This window comes from Alternaria metachromatica, assembly GCF_023757995.1.
Source record: "Alternaria metachromatica strain BMP 0045 chromosome Unknown scaffold_20, whole genome shotgun sequence".
In the NCBI taxonomy this organism is placed as follows: Eukaryota; Fungi; Ascomycota; class Dothideomycetes; order Pleosporales; family Pleosporaceae; genus Alternaria; species Alternaria metachromatica.
This window is the reverse complement of record NW_026055511.1, coordinates 418,267-438,682: the sequence shown is the minus strand read 5'-3', so window position 1 is coordinate 438,682 and position 20,416 is coordinate 418,267. Positions and strand designations below refer to the sequence as shown.

At 53.7% G+C, this 20,416-nt stretch overlaps 5 protein-coding genes across 5 annotated transcripts; 2 read left to right on the top strand and 3 right to left on the bottom strand.

Moving 5' to 3' along the window:
• Positions 1 to 4,839: 4,839 nt before the first annotated feature.
• J4E83_007855 (uncharacterized protein) lies at positions 4,840 to 5,457 on the top strand (the record flags this gene model as incomplete). Its single annotated transcript, XM_049334753.1, has 2 exons — positions 4,840 to 4,897; positions 5,096 to 5,457. The coding sequence occupies 2 exons, from the start codon at positions 4,840 to 4,842 to the stop codon at positions 5,455 to 5,457; spliced, it is 420 nt and encodes a 139-aa protein (XP_049186242.1).
• Positions 5,458 to 7,096: 1,639 nt separating this feature from the next.
• J4E83_007854 (uncharacterized protein) lies at positions 7,097 to 8,323 on the top strand (the record flags this gene model as incomplete). Its single annotated transcript, XM_049334752.1, has 2 exons — positions 7,097 to 7,499; positions 7,560 to 8,323. The coding sequence occupies 2 exons, from the start codon at positions 7,097 to 7,099 to the stop codon at positions 8,321 to 8,323; spliced, it is 1,167 nt and encodes a 388-aa protein (XP_049186241.1).
• A 127-nt stretch (positions 8,324 to 8,450) lies between these two features.
• On the bottom strand, positions 8,451 to 12,896 carry J4E83_007853 (uncharacterized protein; the record flags this gene model as incomplete). Its single annotated transcript, XM_049334751.1, has 2 exons — positions 8,451 to 12,824; positions 12,891 to 12,896. The coding sequence occupies 2 exons, from the start codon at positions 12,894 to 12,896 to the stop codon at positions 8,451 to 8,453; spliced, it is 4,380 nt and encodes a 1,459-aa protein (XP_049186240.1).
• Positions 12,897 to 13,409: 513 nt separating this feature from the next.
• Positions 13,410 to 14,692, bottom strand: J4E83_007852 (uncharacterized protein; the record flags this gene model as incomplete). Its single annotated transcript, XM_049334750.1, has 3 exons — positions 13,410 to 13,550; positions 13,600 to 13,825; positions 14,142 to 14,692. 3 exons carry the CDS (start codon positions 14,690 to 14,692, stop codon positions 13,410 to 13,412), a joined length of 918 nt encoding a protein of 305 aa, XP_049186239.1.
• A 2,742-nt stretch (positions 14,693 to 17,434) lies between these two features.
• Positions 17,435 to 19,175, bottom strand: J4E83_007851 (uncharacterized protein; the record flags this gene model as incomplete). Its single annotated transcript, XM_049334749.1, has 6 exons — positions 17,435 to 18,276; positions 18,328 to 18,561; positions 18,609 to 18,663; positions 18,717 to 18,917; positions 18,970 to 19,003; positions 19,060 to 19,175. The coding sequence occupies 6 exons, from the start codon at positions 19,173 to 19,175 to the stop codon at positions 17,435 to 17,437; spliced, it is 1,482 nt and encodes a 493-aa protein (XP_049186238.1).
• Between the last annotated feature and the right edge of the window lie 1,241 nt (positions 19,176 to 20,416).

The following is a 20,416-nucleotide window of genomic DNA, read 5'->3' as shown; positions in this document are numbered from 1 at the left end:
GACTGTGGTGGTTGTATGCGAGTGCGTGTGTTTTCTCATCATCGGGGTCCGGCGATGCTTCGCGCGTGGTGGCTGCGGGGAGCTTTTGGGAGGGTGGAGCAGTGACCGCTGGCGGCTGGCGGCAGGGTCTCGTAGATCCAACATGGCGCAAGATTGATCGCCCGGCAACTAGAATCTACACATGACGCAAGCAAGGCTGCGTCGACTACATTCACTGTCAACCTCTCCTCTGAATACTGTAACACTGGTGTTGATGGCCATTACGCTCCAAGGCATTGTGTTGGGCAGGCACGCGACCAGATCAACACGCGCAAAGTGTGAAAGCAACAAGGCACCGATGCGCGACCGCCACAGTTGTACCTGAGGATGCATAACCCTATGGCGATGCACTGACTAGCAAGTAAAGCCGTAGAGATGAAGCTTCTTCTGGGGCGAGCCCAATGCACTGTGCAGACCATGGCATTCTCAACTCGGACATTTCATGATGGCACACGCGCGTCGCTGTGCATCGATCGCAGATGCGCGCATAGAGGGTGGTTAACCCTCCTCCGCGAGATGAGTGTCTCTGAGGATAGACTTCAGTCTGGCTAACGTCCAACACGTGCATCGGCAAGCGCAACCCAAATCACGAGTTACAGCCAAGCGGCGCGTCTGGAATTACCCAAACCAACTCAAAGTCTCGCCAGCCAAGGTTTTCACAGTTGAGATCGTCTCAGATCTGGTTGCTATTGTAAGATGAGGCGCGCGTGGTACCCGAAAGGTTATAGCCCCTGGGACCAGAGGACTTCCGTAGTCCTTCGTGCTCGACTCAGACTTTGTGTCCTCTGGCTGTGCAGCGCATGCTGAGTGGCGATCTCAGGAGGACCTTGGAGGCGCTGTTCGTGTTGCTATGGTGCAAAGGCACAGAGTCCTTCAGCAGGCAAAAGGCTCCTATAGAGTCCTTCTCTGAGGGGCACTGCAGGGCGACCTGTAGGGCTTTCCCCGACATGTTGTCGCAGCAACTGCGCGGTTTTCCAATGTGTCGATGATTGGTAAAGGGCGCTGGGGCGCAGCCGGGCACCGAAGGAGGGCGTGGCCACTGGGAACGCGTAAACTTCCCAGTCTTGTCCACGGCCACAGGTCCAGCTCTCTGCCCAGGTGTCATCCGCAAAAGGGATGAAACGGAGCCCTGGCTGGCCGTCTCTCTGGCTGACGAAGGCTCGCGAGACGTCAGTAGGCGCACCCTCCAGGCCTGTACCTGCGTCTCCGAGAGCGGGCCGACCGATCCAGACCTAGCGCGCACTGGCGGCGTGGCTCGTTTGAACGTGACAGCGTGTCTGGGAGCAGCATCCGGGAACCTCGTGATCTTGTGTCGCCAGCGCATGCGGCTCTGGTGGACCGCGCGTGGCCTGAGACGCGGTGACGCGCTGTCCTATGACGGCATAACGGCTGTTCGGCGAAGCACCTAGAAGGCATCTAGAAACACCTTATGAAAGGTTGTGAAGGGGTGCTGCTGGGTCTCGGGCCTCGATGCGCAGGGATGGCGAGAGTGAAGCAGCGAATGGGTTCGGCTTCCGCAGCTTCTAGTCCCCCAGGACCTTCCTCACATAGGCGCGACAGCTTATGTTATTCAGGCACGGATGCCAGGCTTGTCGACGATTCTTTGAGACACCGGGTCAGCGAGGCGGATCCACGATTGGCTGTTTCACACTGAATTGTGGGGGTGACAGCTTTGTCCTGTTCCATCCCCTTTCAGACGCCGTCCAAGAGTCATCCCAGAGAAGCAATGTGCAATTGCTTCACTTCCAGTTGGCTGTGCCTGCCATACGCACCGAAGGGCCACGTACTGGGTGCCCTCTGATGGCCCGTCCGTTGCCCCGTGGATCATGGAGGACACGGCCAAGGTAGACGTCAGTATCATGAGTTACTGGAGGACCATGACTTCAGAAGTTAAATATATATGTCCCAGCTATCGGTCCACTGTCACAAGTACTGACACTCCTGTTGCACCGCTACCATACAAAACAACGTTTGCGAATCTTTAAAGTCTCACACAAAGTCTCACCTCTACCCACTCTTAAGCACACCTGCACCAATCTGAACACCGCCCGTACAACATCAACATAATCGAATCCGACAATATGGTCTCCGCGATGTACAAACCCAAGACCCCCAACAATGGTCAGCCTGGTGATGGTGGCCGTAAGTGTTTCCCAAAAGAATGGTCCTGGAGTTCCATGCTAACAGCCACATCAGGAAAGCCGCTTACCCAGGCCGACAAATGAAAGAAAGGCTGCGCCTTCACCACCAATCAACCACCCACCATCTCCTGCATCTCGGCTGGCGCACCATACGTTCTGTTTCGAAAACCGATTTCGCATTCCTTATTGCCATGGAAAAAAGCTGCTCAGCATGTTGCAGTGCAACCGCGTCGCTTTTGTCTCGCGATCCGGCTGTCCTTCCCCTGGCCCCCGTCCTCCCTGCTAGGTCCCAGACGCGCTATCGCTGAGATCGCTCCACGAGGCGCAGCACCACAGCAACGACCGATCGGGAGAATGCTGCTCCGGGCTGTGTTTGCTCCGGTGAGCAGTACAGGCACAGGAGTCATCAACGACACGACCGAGGCGACTTGGAGGACCTGGGGCTGCTACTTATCCAAGAGGCCAAACCGCGAAGTTGCCTGTGGGTGCCTTGTGTGCGCCCCGCCGCGGTGTGGCTCTAAGGCTGCGGCTGTGCAACCCATGTGCCCACAAACTTCACCCAGCCCTACTAGGCACCGAACGTCAGTTCACCATTTTCGGTATCCACTGGCCGCTTTTCTGCCTGGAGATTGGGCCCTGGCCCGTCATTCGGCTTCAACACCGTGGCTCTGCTGCTAAACGGCGGTGACCGAAAGAGTCACCATCGAGGTAGACAGGGCTGTTAGCCTTCTGGAAGCACGCTAGAAGGAAGGCAGCCTGGAAATCGCCTTGTATCTCAGGTCACACCCAATGAGCATTTTCAATTCCCTCTCCAGTGGCGCAGTCATGGTTCTTTTGACAAGCAATTGAATCACCGGAGCGGATTAATCTCAACTCTCGCTGCGTCACAGCCTGAAAGAAGGCAGTCATTGCCTGTTCCTGGCGGGCATTGAGGCACTACGACAGGCCTCAGGATAGATTTATAGACAATACAAACGCCTCCAAAGGCTTAAAACCTCATCAACCACATCTCAACCTTGACTCTGCCTGCATACCTTACACGAACCACAGCCCGCAACCTTTAGCCACGCCTATCAGCAAGCCATCTCAGCCCCAACCCAAACTCAAATCCATATACAACTACCACACCACCATGAGACTCCTCGAGCAAAACAACACTCCCTCCTACGCCGACCCCCAACCCCGAGACGGAGGTGCACCAAACCCAGGCGCAAGACTATCATCATCAATGATGCTTTCCATGGCAGGAACAGAACCCCAACCTCGCGATGGTGGCTAATGACCTTGGAGTTGACTTGGTATGTCCACTGCTTTGTACCATGCCCATTCTCAAACTAACATGGACCAGATCATACCTCCTTCCCTTCATTCAGCTCAACAGACCGACTTCATATCTCCATCATCACTCCCAAACAAACACGGATCGATATAAACAACTACAACACCAACGACTCCTACAGATGCTATCCGCGGCTTTGGCCCCGAACTAGCAGCAACATCGCATCGTCCTTCCGGTACACCATTTCCTACTTCGACATCGACTTCTTCATTATTCTGTAACAACAATTGCATCTTGGGCGTTTGGATTCTTCTTTTGCTGTACAATAAGAGAATGTGCAATGGGCATGGCAACGATTGCTTTCTGGGGATATAGACGGCGTTTCCATAGAAAGCAGGGCCACTTCATAGCCGGGTCTTCGTTTGGCGCCTTCCAGGCGAGATAGACGGGCATTGCGTCGATACATTATTGGATTCGTTTCCATACGACATGTATCATAGAGTAGATAATGAGTAGCCACCCCCCGTGGCTATGACAATCACACAACTTCAAGTTCGAAAAGACTTTCCGCACTGAAACTGGGCTGTGATGTTGATTAGGAAAAAGTGTCAAGGTTGACGAGACTGTTGAACTGGGCGTTCGCTCGCGTATCTGTATCTCTATGTACCCCACGCTGCCTGGCCCAGGTCTTGGCATAGATAATGAGATTACTGTACCGCGTGGACGCGCCTACATGCTTGCTTCTGCTCCCCGTGGGTGCCTGTATCATATATGCGCGCATTTGCGTCGTAAGCAAACCTCCAGGCAGCTTTTTGTACATTCTCAAAATACCTGATGACCTCGCTACCGACTCCCAGATCTCGTCTTTCGACTCGAGCATGACGTTCTCCCGCCCATAGTGCTCGGCTTATGGACCCCGCAGCAGCAACTAGACGTTAGTCACAGAAACCCAAAAACAGAGTCACGCACGCGCACAGCATGGAGATTTTCACGGCTCAGAAAGCAACGTGCCGCCTAGTCAACCAGAATGAGCACCACCGGCGCGTCGTGCCCAGGCGCGAGCAGGCGACTGGTGCTTGTCACCAAGGTCTTCAGCGACCACGATTCCCTCTGGCGTGCAGAACGGAGCACAGTCCTTGAAAGTCTTGTCCTTGCGCCTGGCTTGCTGCTCACGGAAGAGCCAAGAGCACGGTCAATATAAGAAGTGTTGTGACTGCCATCGCGTCATCACTTGGGCCCTGTTCAATCCCTCTCACCTCGACGCTTTGTACCCAAGTAAACGCCGCGACTTAACGGTTTGCGCCAGCGAACCCACTCCCACAACAGCGGCCTGCTACCAATCGTGCTCCCAAAGCTCACTTCAACAACAATTCGCCCAGGATGACCACTCGACCGAACGAGTACCAGCGTGTTGCGTCGCACGGGCGCGGAGGTGCTGGTGAGCCTACCTATACTTTCCTCCAGACGTGAAGCGCGACTCCGCGACGCTTGCAGTGGAACGGCTGGGTCTGTATGTCTTTGCAGCGCACACCAGCGCGCAAAGACTGCCTCCCGCTGTCGCATAGCCAAAGCAGTCTTTGGAGTGCCTGCGATTGTTCACCAGCTTCTGCGTCCGAGCGACCACTGACGTTTGCAGGCAACATCGCAAAAGACGATCCTACCAACTACCCCAAGCCAGAAGATCTCGTCACCCCAACCCTCAAGTCCAACACCTACACCACGGGCCGAGGTGGAACTGGAAACATGGCGCGCAACGACCCCGAGCGTCCTGACCTTGCGCGCGCTGCCCAAGACGTCGAAAGCAAGCCGCACCCAGAGCCACAAGGCCCCAAGCACTACGGTCGTGGAGGTGCCGCCAACATTATCGGTGATGGACAACCCGCGCAGCGAAAGAGCGCCGAGGCTAAGCGCAAGAGCGAGGACGAGAAGCGCGAGGATAACGGCAAGGGCCTGCTCGGCAAGGGCAAGGATTTGTTGAACAAGTTGGGCAAGAAATAAGTCTGACCTGTTCAGCCGTCAACGACATCATGGTACATTGTAGCCGTGTATGATGCGCTGCCTACCTGGAGTAGTCAATGAGGCTTTCGGTTTCTCTTTTACGGTTCATGATATCCCCGGAATTGCAAGGCTTTTGGTCTGTGGGCAGAGGAGTTGGTGTATCTTTCTATAATTTTCAACATTGTCTAACCTAACTAGCATAATGGTATTCAGTTGCTTGATCATCCTACTGACTGCCATGCTGGGCTAATCAGCTTTTCGATGCGGCTGCCATGCCATTCTTTCGATAGCGTGCTTTCTCATCACGATAGTGTGTTGATTGGGCGTCCATGCATACTACGCAGGCGTCTTCTAACGGCCTGAGAGTGCCCAAGCATTACATCATCACATGGCCGATCCCAACATTCATACAGTCCCTTCACCGCTTACATACGATTTGCGCACTAATACTTGCTTTTCTCCTCTCGTTAGCACCATCGGCAGTCAGTTATTTTAGACCTCGCGAAATGCTTTGATAGGACGATGCTGGTATTCCGCCCATAAAGGGTCTTCGGCAAGAGGCAAGCGTCATGCGCGGGGGATTTGCAACCCGGGACAACCACCCACAGCGGGGCACTCATCCTTCTACTGTTCCATCAAGACAGCGTCATGCGCATGGTCTAAATGCTCCTTCTCGAAGCCTTGCACTGCAGTATCGCCATGCAAGTCCCAGGAAAGGTGTTCCGAGCGAATGTGTCACTTCCAACTGCCGATTCTGACGAGCACACCACCACATACGAGCCGCCCTCTATCAACGTGGTGAACTAACAACCCATTCCAGTCGCGCTCAACTCCGGGATCCGATGGCTCGGTACGCTATCAACGCAGTCCGCCGCTCCTCCATCACCTGGTATGGTCGCCGTTATGGAGGGTTGTCCGACCGCTACACTGTGGCTGCAGATAATGCCTCATTGGGATGCATGCTTTTGGTGGGGGATGTAAGGGGTGACGTAGAGAATTCAGCAAACGTCCAGCTGACATGCGAGACTGTCGAGAAGAGAGGCCATCTACGGGGTTTTGAAACGGCACTTTGACTTGCGCAAGAGGTAGACAGACGCAGTGCTCCAGAGTACGCGAGGCAGTTCGCATAGAGCAGCCTTACTGTACTATTCCGCACCCTCTCGAGCGCCTTGTATGCACAGCATCGGTCCTATACCAGCTCCGGATCTTGCTCCGCTTCACACTGTCCATACGTAGGCAAGTAAACCGGTGAGCGGCGATAGACCTGCCCGGCATGCGCTCTTGTCCGAGGGCGTGAACCTCGGAATCTTGGGCATGATGACACCACACCGTTCATGCGCAGGTATGTGGTTTGTCCAGCTTACGACAACTACGCCTCATTGTACGACGTGGGCTGGCACGATTGGTCTGTAGGAGCCCTCGTGCAGCCTTCAACTTAGCCGACGTTTTGCTTCCCAGCTGGATGTGATTCGGCTTATGGTAGGATGAGTGTCGGCTTGCGTATTAAGGTTGCGGTACGTCCCGCTGCAGTGGATTACCGGCTTTGTATACCTTTTTGCCATCGCAATCTCTTGCTGCTTTATATGATATCACTCCTCAAGACTATCTGAGCAGCAGGTTATTCATCATTTATCACAGTATGTCGACTACTACTACTATCGAGACGGAGACGCACGCGGATTCATGGGTCCATTACCATGATGGTGGTGTTCCTGGGCGAAGACCAGTTCTCAAGGGCACCGCTGCTAAAGAAACTTTCACCGAACTGCCAAAAATCGACTTTAGACGCATATACTCAGACAACCTGGAGGACAGGAAGGAGCTAGCCAGAGAAGTCGGCGCCGCATGTCGAGACATAGGCTTCTTCTACGCAGTGAACCACGGGGTAGACGATGATGTACTGGAAGACACTTTCGATGCGTTGAAGGAGTACTTTGCGTTACCAACCGACGTCAAAATGGAGACACACAACCAGAAGACCGAGAAGTTCAGGGGTTACGAAGCGTTCTTAGAAGGCAAACTCGACCCAAGTACACGAGGAGGTAACGTCTTCACTGCCTCCATCCACATAACGATCTCATCCCTCTAACACCACTATCTAGATCTAAAAGAAGGCTTCCTAATGGGCGAAGACTTCACCGACTCAGAACAACTCCCCCTCATCTCCTCGCTTCCTCCCTCACCACAAACCCCGCGCAACCAATGGCCCAGCCACCCGTCCGCCCTCTTCTGGCGCCCAGCCATCTACCGCTACTACAAATCCATGTTCGAATTCAGCAAACGCATGCTCCACATCTTCGCTCTCGCTCTCGACCTCCCCGAAGACTACTTCGACACCATAACCACACACCCCATGACCAACGTCCGCGCCGTCCACTACCCACCCCAAGAGCGTCAAAGCGACGTAGGAATCGGTGCCCACACAGACTTTTGCTGGTTCACGCTCGTATGCCAATCCAAAACCGCCTACCCGGCTCTTGAAGTACTGAACGCAAACGGTATCTGGGTCCCTGTCCATCCCCAACCCAACACGTTCGTTGTTAATATTGCGGATTTCCTCAAGTTGGTTACGGGTGGCTCGTGGCAGAGTACTGTGCATAGAGTAAGGAATATCGGGGGCGAAGAGAGGTATAGTATGCCGTTCTTCTTTAGCCCGAATGAAGATGCGAAGGTTAGTGTTGTGCCGCATTTGAGAGAGGAGGGGAAACGGTACGATGAGTTTGGCGTTGGGGAGTACTTTCAGAAGAGGTTGGATATTGATCGCAGGACGCATTTGGATGAGGGTGAGGAGAAGGTAGAAGTGGAAGTGGAGGAGAAGCCGAAGAGGCCAGTGAGGGAGAGGAAGGACAGTGGTCTTGAAGGATAGAAGCCTGGCGAAGATGAAAAGTAGGATCATTTGTAACTGACAATGGGGTTGTTGTGATATCCATGAACTACACATTATAGACAGGAGAAAATGCCACATTTCGTAACTACATAAGATCATCCCATCATCAAGCATGACCATTCCGTCTCTTCGCTTCCTCCAACGCCATTCGTAATCGATTTTCCTTCTCTGCGTCCTCGCTACTCTTTCCCATCTTCCTCTGCACCAACTCTCCGATTTCAGCCTCATCACTTTCCAGCACACTAACCCTCCTCTGGAATTCATCCACCAAATCTTTCTCTGCTTCTCTCTTCTCAGCCTCCAGTTCGAGTATGCGCGCTGGATCTGCACCATCGGCTGTCACTTGCGCAATCTCCGCGTCGATATCGGCGTTGTTGGATTCAATCTCCAGTGCATTGAAGAGGGAGAGAAGCGCCTTGGACGATTCCCTCAGAGCCTTAAGAGCGGTTCGTGCATCATCGAGGACCGCTGGATCACCGCTGCCATCCTCAAGGTCCTTGATAGCTGCAACGATGTGGTCGATTTCTTTTTGCTCAGTGCTGACTGCATTGACAATCGTATCCTCCACAAGGCGGACAAGTTCGCCTACACGCTCAGCCTTCTCGCGCTTGGCTTTGAACACAGCTTGTTTCTCAGCGTTGTCGTAGTGTTTCTCCACGGTTTTCATCTGGCTGATGTTACCAGCGGCGTACAGAGGTTGTGTCTCCGTTTTCTTGTAGCGTCTGTCGCGTTCGGCAACGAGTTGTATGACATCGTCGTGTCTCTTTTCCACTTGCTCGTGGATATCTTTCAGGATCTCGAAACAGTCTTTTGTGCTTGGAGTATCGGTTCCCTCCACACTCTTTAGTCCTGTTACGGAAGACGGTAGTATGCGCTTAGTTTCGACGTGCAAGTCCATCAACGCTTTAATCTCGCCATGTAGCCCGGTGAAGATGGGGTCGAATACGGTCTCCACATAGTCACGATACTCGTCTTTGTCCTCTTGCGCTTTGAGCTCTCCCTCTTTCTGCTTGAACTCTTCCTCGAGCTGATTCATCTCCGCATATGAGATCTCGTTGTTGTTGAATAGATCATCGTTGTGCTCCTCGTTCTCTTCTTGACGCTTGCGACGGGCGTCGTCCTTCTTGCGGCGACTCAGAGATGCAGATTTCTCCCACGTCTTCGTAATTTCTTCGGCGTCATTGGCTTTGGACCCTATGTCAACGAGCCTAGCCCTTATATCCTGAATCCGGTGATTTGAAAGGCCAGAATGCAACTTTTTGGATACTAGTTCCTTGAGCACTCTATTCAGATCTTCCTTCGTTGGTGCAGTTGAGATCGGACGGCGCGGCGTCAATTTCAATGGTGCTGGCAAAGGGACGTCTGCTTCGCTACTGGCGGGCCGAGAGGCAGGCGTCTGAGCAGTCGGTTGATGAGCTCCAAAGAATATCTCATCGTGCCCCTTACTGTTGCTACGGCCTGACGGTGAGGTTACTCCTGGCGTATTGGAGAAGGACATTGTTGGTCTGTGTCTCAATGGAGCAGGGTCAACCGATATGCTAGCAGGTGGGACATATGCCTTGTATTGGTGTTGCACCTGCTCTTCAGGTGGAGATTGCACTGGCGTCTTGTTCGTATCATCATCAATGGAGCTTGTCGGAGTTAGAATTGTTGTTGATTGCACCGAAGGAGGCGCTCTTGGAACACCCTGGTAGTTTTCAGTAGGCGGAATCGTAGTCTGCCGCGCCAAGATAGGTCGACCGCCAGGACTATATTCGAAGTCGTCAAATTCCGACTCCTGCGGTACCTGGATGTTCAGATCTTGTCTCTTGGTGGATATGTTCGAGGTTGCACGAGAGCGAGCAGCTTGCTCCTGTTCGTGTGATACCTCTGGGTCCACTGGAACTGTTTGTGTTGAGGTATCAAGGGAGACGATGGCCCGCATGGCAGACTCGACTTTCATGAACGCCTTGAAAATCTTGACCTTCTCCTCGACTTGCGGTTCCGCGGCCTCACTTCGAAGCATGGCTATGTATCGCTCTAACGAGCCAATATACCACGGATCAAGGTCCAGTACCAGATCAGCAGCTGTGGGTTTCGGCGGCTCTTTCGCCTTTTCGGCTTCAAGTTGGCGCTTTAGTTCAGCGACAGAACTATCACGCTCTTCAATATTGTGCTCCTTCCCTTCCACATCTTCTTTCAAAATGTCAATCGCCGTGTTCTTCTCCTTCACCATAGCGTCATAGTTGACACTGGCTTGGTCTGTGGTGATTCTCATAGTCTCTATCTGTGCACGTAACACGTCCATCTCGCTCGTGCTGTGAGCCTTCTTAGCTTCGTACTTAGACACGACTTTCTGGCTACTAGCTTCAAGTTCATCGATCTTTGCTTGTAGTACGGCCTTTTCCCGTTCTGTATCTGTGTGTAACTGTTGGAGAACTTCATCCTTCTCCTTCTTCTCCCGTTCCATATCTGCGCGTAATTGGTTGATAAGGTCGTCCTTCTCTTTCAGTTGTATAGCATAGTCGTAGCTGGAGGACACCACGCCGGTGGATTCATTACTGGTTTGTGACCCAAAAAGATGCTTCGGTTGGGTAGGTGTGTGTTGCGACGTATCCCATCCACCCTCTGCGGAGCCCGACCCAGTCATCAACGCGGCAGGCTGATGAGGGGGTCTCGTGCCCTGTATGGGTTTGGGAGTAGTACGTAAGGGCGCGACAATTGCATCTCCGACGATGAACCCTTGATCTGATGACTGGGAATCTTGACGTCCAGCAAGTCCTGTTGTCACAGACGGCGGTGTAGGTGTAAAGCCTTCATCCCATTCGCTCGAACTCACGTGTGCAGGACGCACAGCAGGACTGGGGAACCCATGCGTCGATGGGGGAGGCGGAACGTGAGCGGGCAGCTCAATGCTTTCCGGTTGAGTACTGTCGCTTTTCACATCTTCTTTCTTTGCACCAAAGAGCTCTTCATCGTCAATCTCCTCACTGCCACCTAGGTGTTCCCAATCAGAAGGTGCACCGGCAGCCAGAACACTAAACTTGGACTTGTCATCTCTGGGTGGAGGTGACGCGGGTAGTCTCGGCTCGGACGGTTTTGGTGAAGATGTCTTATTGTCTGCGCGTTGTGCGTAGAGATTGGCCAAAGCTATCGAACTCACCGAGTCGGTGCGCCCAGAGATAGGATGGTAGCCAGAGACAGAGCTCACACTAGGCCGATTCGATATCGGAGACACAGGCTGACTCTGCGGGCTTGGTTGATGGTAGAAGTTCGATCCAGCAGTATCGATTCGATTGTATGGCTTTGTTTCTTGGCCCTCCTGGTTCGAGATCTGGGAATACTGCTGCGGTGGAGCTGGTTCTTGCGTTTGGTACCCCGTTTGCGAGGGTGGTAGCTGAGACTCGTATGCCTGCGGTCTATTATATTCATAGCTAGGCTCGGGAACTGGAGATGCAGACTGCCATGAGTCCTGAGGGCGAGATTGTTGTGGAGAAGGCTGTCCTTGTTGGTCGTACACAGATTGTCCATAGACCGTCGGTGCCGGTGGTTGTTGCGACGGAGCTTGGGGATATGAGGGCTGTCCAACCGATGGTTGCTGATAATGATGCTGCAGCGGTGATGGGAATTGACCCGACGACTGCTGGTACTGATTGGGTATCTGCGATTGCGGATTGTATTGGACGGGCGTCGAATGACCATAATGAGGTTGGTGATAGTTCTGGGGAGGAACAGCCTGTTGACCATGCCGTGGAGGCAAAGGCGGTGGCTGCTGCTGTAGACTCTGATGCTCCTGTGCATAGGTAGGTGTGTCTGCATGTGGTGTAGTATGGGTGAAATTGTTGATGCCGCCTTGAGGCGGCGCATGCTGTGCCTGCTGCCACGAAGGAGCTTCTGGTGGGGGAGAAACGTATGCACCGGGTGCTGGATTCGAATTTGAAGACGTGTACGGTTGTGCAGCTTGTTGTGTGTATGCCGGCTGCTGCGCGCTCTGGATGTTAATTGCAGTGGGTTGCTGTGCCCCTACTGATGGGTATGAGCTATTATGGCCTGTCCCATAAATGGAGCTGGGTCTCCCTCCCTGCGAAGACTGGAAATATGTCCCGCCCGGAGTGGTTGAAGGCGGGGGAGGAGCTGCGTGGTGATATGGCTGTTGAGGTGTTGCTTGCACCGGATATCCTCCCTGCTGCGTATGAGGCGCAAAGCCGTTGCCTGGTTGCGATTGCTGTGACCAGTTCTGCTGCTGCTGCTGCTGCTGCTGCTGTTGTTCGTGCCGTTGGACCGCCGCTGCGAAGCCGTAGGGTTTGGGTGGAGGCGGGGGTGGTTGCTCTTGTTGCTGAGGAGGATATAATTGATGCTGCACCCCCGGCATGGTGCCATAAGTGCCTGGATTATATCCTGCGGCTACCTGCTGTTGCGATTGGTTCCATGGATTCGACGTGTGTGTCGGCGTGGGCGCAGCCCATTGACCGTGAGCTGGGGGAGCGGACGTTTGGTATCCCTGGGAAGCTGTACCATCGTGTCAGTGCCTCGCTCTAGAATTGTGTACTATTATGGATCGACATACCTCCATATCCAGGCGGCGGTGGCGGGACTGGTGGAGGGGCGCCCTGCTGGCCTGTGAAGCCCGTCGTGCTGCCTGGCCGCTGGTATCCTGGTGCTTGCCCGTAGTTCTGCATCGCGCGCGTTGTCTTGTCGCGTTACCGACGAATATATGTGTCGCGTGAGATAGCGGATCGTGTTCGTCGGGAGTGTGGGCTCGATATGCCAGCTGAAGTGCCTGTGTGTATTAATAGGCTCTCCACGAGTGTGACATGCACATGGACGGCACGCGCTGGAATGCGATCACGGAGGCAATTACGGTGTATCGTATGACATTGATGAAGGTATTAAGTACAGAAAGATGATACTGAGATACATCAAGCTGGGCCTCGTCTCCCCAGCGTAAGGCTGAAAGCTGAAGTCCAAGTGTGCAGAAAGTGGAATGGTGTCACAGCCACGCGATGATCTGCACGCCGCGGTTCGTCCCCGCCCGGGCTTCGCCTTGCCTCATGTGACATGGTTCCTTCACAGTCGTCATCACCAGTCAAGTCCTGCTCTTCCGTCTTTGATCCGCGATATACGACAGAACGTACTCCACGTCCATTGCGATCGCCTCCAATGTTTCCTTCTGCTGGATGCCCTTCGGTGCCTTTTTCGTCATGCCCCCCGCCGTACTCAACGTCATCTGCGCCATGTCAACAACATTAAACTTGAATGCGGAATATGAAACTTACCATATCCCAACGATGATGGTCGTTATCGGGCGACTCTGCTTGCTGCGCAACATCCCCATCGACACGTGTCTTCGATGCGCCAATCAGCCTCTCCAACGAGACGTAGGTTCCTTCTGTCAGCTTCTTCCCCTGTCGCTGCTTCTGGTTCGCGTCAGGTGTTGCGCCTGACCCTGTGTCCGAAGGAAACCGGTAGAGTTGCGAAGATCCTTTCGTTTCCATCCGACTCCTCTCTTGCATGATCTTGACATCGCCGAATGATGCATAATCAATTGGAAGCTGAACAGTAAAAGACGAAGCGAGGTTAGAGGGACTCTCTGCTTCGTGAGTGTTCATCGTAACTATTAATGCATGAAACACACGATCTTGTAGTAGACTCAGCCCGGCTACCTTGGGCATCATATGGAACATTTGGGATACTAAAATGTGTCAGCAACGGTGCACACTGTCATGTAACTTGCACAAGAGGGCGCTCACTGAACATTTCCACGCTGTGAATCTCCTTGTGTTGATGCACGGCTCTCAACGCTTCTTCAGGATCCCACCTCAATAGCTCAACAGCATCGAAAACACTCGGGGTATATGCAGCTTCATTGCGGCTGTGATCTTTCGCCAAAAGATCGCCCAACTCGGAGAATTTGACATGATCGTTGCTGTGGGTAGAGGTTCTAGCCATCCAACTGGCTTGGTTCAAGTCTTTGATACGCTTCTCGACCGAGACTGGGACTGGAACCATATCGCTGCTCCCTGTAGCATTCAGTGGCGGCATCATCACATGTCCATTGTCGGGGCTCCAGGTTCCACGCTTCTCAAACCTTTCGTCAAAGTTGATTCCTTGTACCTCGTTGAGAATATCGTCGAGGAACTGGGCTAGAGTGACATGATGATCAGAACTAGCATTATCATACGACGGATGATGAGGTAGATCGAGTTTCTTCAAGGGTTTCAAGGTCAGATATTTGCGAGCTGGTCCTGATGTAGGAGAGATAGTAGTGTTACCAGGCGTCGGATGTGTACCAACTTCCTGGCCAAGATCGTTCTGGGATTGCATTGGCTTGGACTGAGCGGAATCTCTGACTTCGACGGGCTCAGTCATGGTGGCGATTCAAGTAGCGGAGCGGAAGGCTTGGAAATATGTAATGAGCTACAACAGGTAATCGAAGCGGGATCGCTATAGCTGCTTGGTGGCTGACAGAGCAGGTGCGTCGAAGGTCTAGACCGCTGCAATGCAAGAACCAGTGTAGGACAGCGAGTAGGTGACCCGGCTACCAACACAGTAGTTAGCATTGTTACACCCCAGTCACGGCGCCTTTTTACGTACAGATTTCGGGAAGCCACAGGCTTCTTGCAAGGAAGATTGGTGGCGGATGTGATCCGTGTGACTGGTCTGACACGCCAAATTCAGACCTCGGGATGTACAGCGACGGTCTAGAACTGCCTAGAAGTGTGTGCACAGAGGTTTTAGTGCAGTATAGAGGCAAGTCGATGAATGCCAAGCAGAGGTCTGATGGTGGACGTGATGATAGAGATGGAGTCGTTGCACTGGAACGGGAGATCGACAAGGGTCGGTATGGCCCTGATTGGCTCGTTCCTGCCTATGTGACACCACGATGGGCTAGCTGAAGCAGCAACACTAGAAGCGTTTGCCATGAACTACATATTAGCGGAAAGAAATGCGAAATCTGTGTTGCACGTAACTCGAAACGAGGATGATGATTGGGCCTCGCGTTTTACGAAATACATGCCACTGACACGCAAGTTACGGGTCCAGTGCTCAGCAAATCAAGAAGTACGACGGGTCCTTCTTTCTGTCTACGCTAGTGGCACGAGAATACTGCTACCAGGTGCTCTGAAAGTCTTTTTTGTACTCGTCGAGTATTACAAGCGCTTGTAGAGGGTCTAGGTACGTCGGGTACAGCGCCGAGAAGGTCAACTCCTGCGAACCCGACACATTAGAGTGGTGTGTGAACCCAGGTACCGAAGCGAGTCTTCCCCATCATACCTTTGATGCCTTTGGGTGGGATTAGATCCAAAACCTGTAAGCCTGTAGCGATGCAAGAGTTCGGGACAGCCGCCCAAGCATACACAATCAAAATGTGAAGCAAAAAAGTATCCGCACGCCAGTTGATGTAACCATGTAATCAACATGAGAGCAAAATGAAAAGAGTGTGTAGACGCGGGCCGATTTCCAGTCCAGCATGCCGATCCAGACAGACTCGGCGGCCGACCTGTCCTAGTTCACGCTCCGCGGACGTCATAATGATCAGAACAACTACTCCACGGAGCCCACAGCCAACGTCTGTGTCTGCAGGACCCTCTTTCGCGGCAATGGCATGATCCCTCGTTCCAAATATCTGGCTCGACTAACTTTGACTGGTCAGACGAGCTGCAACTTGTTTACTCCACAGCACCTGCATAATGCACAGATGTCTAGTACACCCTTGCGGTTTATCTTTGCCCTTTCGAAACGACGTGCCGACATGCTAATTTTACCATGTCAGGATGCATGCGGATGCGAGAATCACGCAACACATAATCAGCTGTTTTCTCATTGTGAAATATCGCAAGATGCTTTGTCTTACTCCGAGGAAGGGCTAATGCCGCGGGGGCCATGCAGAGCGCTGTACGCGGCAGATGGACAGACTAGGGTCCTGGTGATCGACCCTGTATCCGAGCGAGCGCCTTGCGGACGGACATCGACAAATGCGTTTGTAGGACTTGGTTTTATTGCAGATTTGGGGTCCTGCTGCCTGCCATGTCAGGAGGCTTGTGATGTGGGTGGGTGGGCTTACTCCATCGCTTTGGCTTGCCGTCGATCTGCAAGCGCGACGGCATAAAATACCGACGATTTACATTGTCGCGGGACATCGTAGCATCTGCCACGTGATTTCGGTGGGTTTGCTCAGACCCTGGCCATGTGGTGTCAGATTAGCATGCCAAATCCTCGATGTTGGCAGACATGGGTAAAACCCCCAAAATCCACTCAACACGCCATGCCAAGCGCATGATCTCGATGTCGCTCGGGACAATTGACCGAAAAAGATCCACTTGCGCACATGTACTGTACTCCTAGCTCTGGTTGCAGGCTGCAGTGGCGAGTTAGCTGCTGTCGGGTGCATGCTTTCCATTGGGCGCTATTGAATCCGCCGTATGCGAACATTGTTACCGCCTTGCACGACTGTGCGCTTCTTGATCCCAGACAGGACTGACTGCCAATCACACCACATCATGCAGTTGATGGAATAATCCAGACTGCCGTTCAGACCAGCTGCACATGCCCAGGTGTTCGAGATGGATTAGGCAGTGTCATTCAAGCGAATAGATCTAGATTTCCTATGTACATCCTACACGCCTTCGTTGCCCTTGCACACACGCTGCACATGCAGAGATTCGTGTTCCTTACGGCATTAACCGTGGAGGCTGAGCCTTCCTGAACTCTAGCATACCAGAACAGGCTTTCTGTATGCACGTAGCGTAATCCGAACGGCGCATGCGTTGCGGACTTAGAAGGACCGGTAGTTCATCTCCAACACTTCAATCCTTGAGGTAGGGATCCATCCTCCGTATAATCGCTTGGTATTCGATAGGCCAATAAGTGGACTGGTTGCGTTGGGGTATCATCTCGAAATAGCAAATAACATATGAAAACGTAAAGCGTCCCCGCGCATGCTCGCTTGGCTGATGCGCGGTACACGCGTAGCAGTCATGTCGTTGCTGACGTCTCGCAGCGAAACAGCTTGTGGTCGCATGCGGTATGCACTACCCACTGGAACGGGCCATGCGGACTGCTCATGCCGAATCATGTACTGTAACATTGGTATAGCGTTCAAAAAAAGAATCAAGGTGAGCTTTCGGTCTCGACCATGTCGTCGTCCGCTGCTCTTGATGCCAGTTCTCCTGCTCTTACGAGGACCGCAAGTGACCCCTGATTGCGATAGTCATGGGGATTATGCGAGAGGTGTGATGGCATGGGCGGTATCGGCCGATCCAGTGGCGAGGCTAGGGGTGCTATACTGGGCACTGGCTGGGGAAGCATGCGCATCGTCTTACTCGGGTCTGCAGGTAATGTCTGCCCAGGATAAGCCGACAAGGTGTACCCTTGAGATCCTTGATTGCTGTGACCACTCTCGGACGACAATGTCGTATCCTCGTGACTGAGCGGGGGGAGACGCGAGGAGTCGCGCGGAGTCCGACGAGAAAGCATGTCGTTTGGCCCCTGAAAGTGATTTGGGTGGGGATATGGAGGTGGTGGAGTCGATGCAATCTTTTGGTGGAGGTCCAGGTTGTACGCAGAAGGCTGATGGTACGGATTGGCATCGAAGGGGATCCTCGTGTCTCGAATGGAATTGGGTACGGATGGGTCATAGACACCGCCATCTCTTTGCAAGACCGTGGTCCGTGGAGATGCAGATGTGGGGGAGAATTGTTCGCCCGAACGGGGGGAGTTGAAGCCAGAAAGGGGAATATTGGCCGGCGATGTCGAGTTCGAAGCGTAGATTGGGCCAGGTGGTAGCCGTGAAGGGGGGATTGGTTGAGTGGGATCCGTTTTTTGTTGTAATGCTGCTTGGGCATCGGACTGAATAGAACTCAATCTCCTGTTTGCCGGTGGGTCGGCCTGTTCATTGCTACCTCCTCGTGTTGAAGTGCTGGTTTCGGTTTCGAGCTTTGAGCGTTTGCCTTCTGCACATGTCAATACATTGCGGCACATGACAACAGAAGCTGTGGACAGACCTTTAGTGGGCACTGAGTGCTTCGACTTGAAATCTTCGAGATACTTCTGGTACGCCTCGAAATGGGGCGTCTTTTTGTACTCAGCCAGCTCTGCATAGTACTTCTCTTTGGCACCGTTGGCCTGTCGTTCACAACCTTCGCGTTCCTCGGCAGGCAAGACTTGCCATTTCTCACCGACTACCTTGGCAATCTCGGTGAAGGTAAGATCTTGTCCCTTGAGTGATTCTCGTACCTCTGCTGCGAATTAGTCGTGATCGCGTTGGGCCAGAGACCAGACTTACGATTGGAGAATATGACGTAAGCAGAGGGTGGACGTTCTGGTGCATGTTCATCAGGCTACGTTGGGTTAGCGATGTTGCACGACAGACGGGATCTGCAGAGTGGGCTACCTTGGGATGTCGACGGTACTTCCGTTTGGCCCCTGTTCCATTCGGTGCAGTATTGGTGGGCTCTGGCTGCTTGCTTTTGCTCTCTGGCCCCGAGTCGTCACTGCGATACGAGCCGGCAGTGCTCCCAGCTCGTGCAAGATTGATGGGCAGAGGCCTATCCGAAGACTGTCCGCGCGATTCGGCGATGGCCCGTTGAAGTTTCTACGAGGAGGTCAGTTGTTGCTGGTGGTAACGTCGCAGGATAGTGACGTACCCGACGATGGCCAAGCTTGACGTTGAGGGAACTTCTACGGAACAGTAAGCAGGGGCGGCGTGGGTAGGTAGGGGTGGAGCCATTGCGCACAAGTCTGATTCTGTAATGTCGAGCACAGTCTCCCAAGTGTCGAAGCCTTCGGCTGTGAACACTTCGTGGTACTGGGACAGTCCCAATCGCGCGAGACGTTCTCTCAAGTCGCTCATGTAGGAGGGCGTGAGCGCGTGGACTGGGCGGTGTGGTGTAGCGACCAACTCTCGAACAGCGCGGGCCAGAGAGGACTTGGTGTGTCGTAGATTATTAGAGCACTAGTGGCAACGGGGTGGGAATCGAGCGTGATCGAGCGGGCTCGAGTATGGCGGAACTAGTGTACAGGGATCAAATAGGAAATGCCTGGGTCGTGGGGTGGCTATGTGATTGGTGCGGCACGACGAGTGTGGCGGATCGACTCGTAACGAAAATCCGCGTAGGGGTCAAAGTGTTGCAGGGCGCAGATGCGCAGAGAAGAGCAAGAGAAGGAGCAGTCAACGACTAAGGTGCATCCATAAGTGGTGGCGCCTAACGTTGGGTTTGGGGTAGGTGGGTCCCGGACCGATCAGCAGAATTCTGTGATTATGCTGTGGTAGGGGCAGGGAGGGAGCGTCTCGGCTACTGTAGTGGTGAAGACAGCGGACGCAGCCTAGTAGATACGCGGCCAGGACAACGGCCGTCGAGAGTCAGCAAGCGGCCGGAGCTCATTTGGCGCGTCCCAAGCGGTGGTGCGCGCTGCGCAGAGTCGCACGAGGCCTGGGTTTGCGGTGAGAGCAGGCAGTTCCGGGCGAGAGCGGTGCAGGAGCAGGCCCAGGGCAGAGGGACAGGGCTAGCAGTAGGCAGGATTCGGCGCAATCATCGCGGGCGTTGCAATTGGCGCAGGGGCGGAGCAGAAGCGGACGGCGTGGACGAGGGATGACGCTGATGATGGGACGATGGGATTTGCGAAAACAAGAGTCTGGGAGCCAGAAAATAAGGACGTGTGACTGTGCAGCAACACCTAGGCCAGGGCTCTCGAGATCAGAGCAGGCGATCGGCGGAACAGACAGGCAGAGGGCGGCCAGGGGGGCCACGGTGCGAGCGAACGCTCCAGCCACGTCTTCCGGACGGGGAGCTCACTGATGCGGAATCTTGTCCTGACGATGACGTGGGCTGATAGGCTGCAAGGCGTGCGGGCAGCGGGTGATGCTGTCAAGTCTACAGAACATCTCACGCAGAGGCACGATCGACGAAACGCCGGTACCTACAGTAGGGCCGGTTCGCATGAGCCGGCGACGTCCTGGGCTGCCATGTGCGCTGCCAATACACGCTGACCGTAATTGCAATCTCGTAACAACCATGGAAACTCCCAGATGCCCATCGCAGCTCGTGCCGTGCGCCAGGCTGCCAGAGACTTGCCACAGTGCAGCGCAGCAGG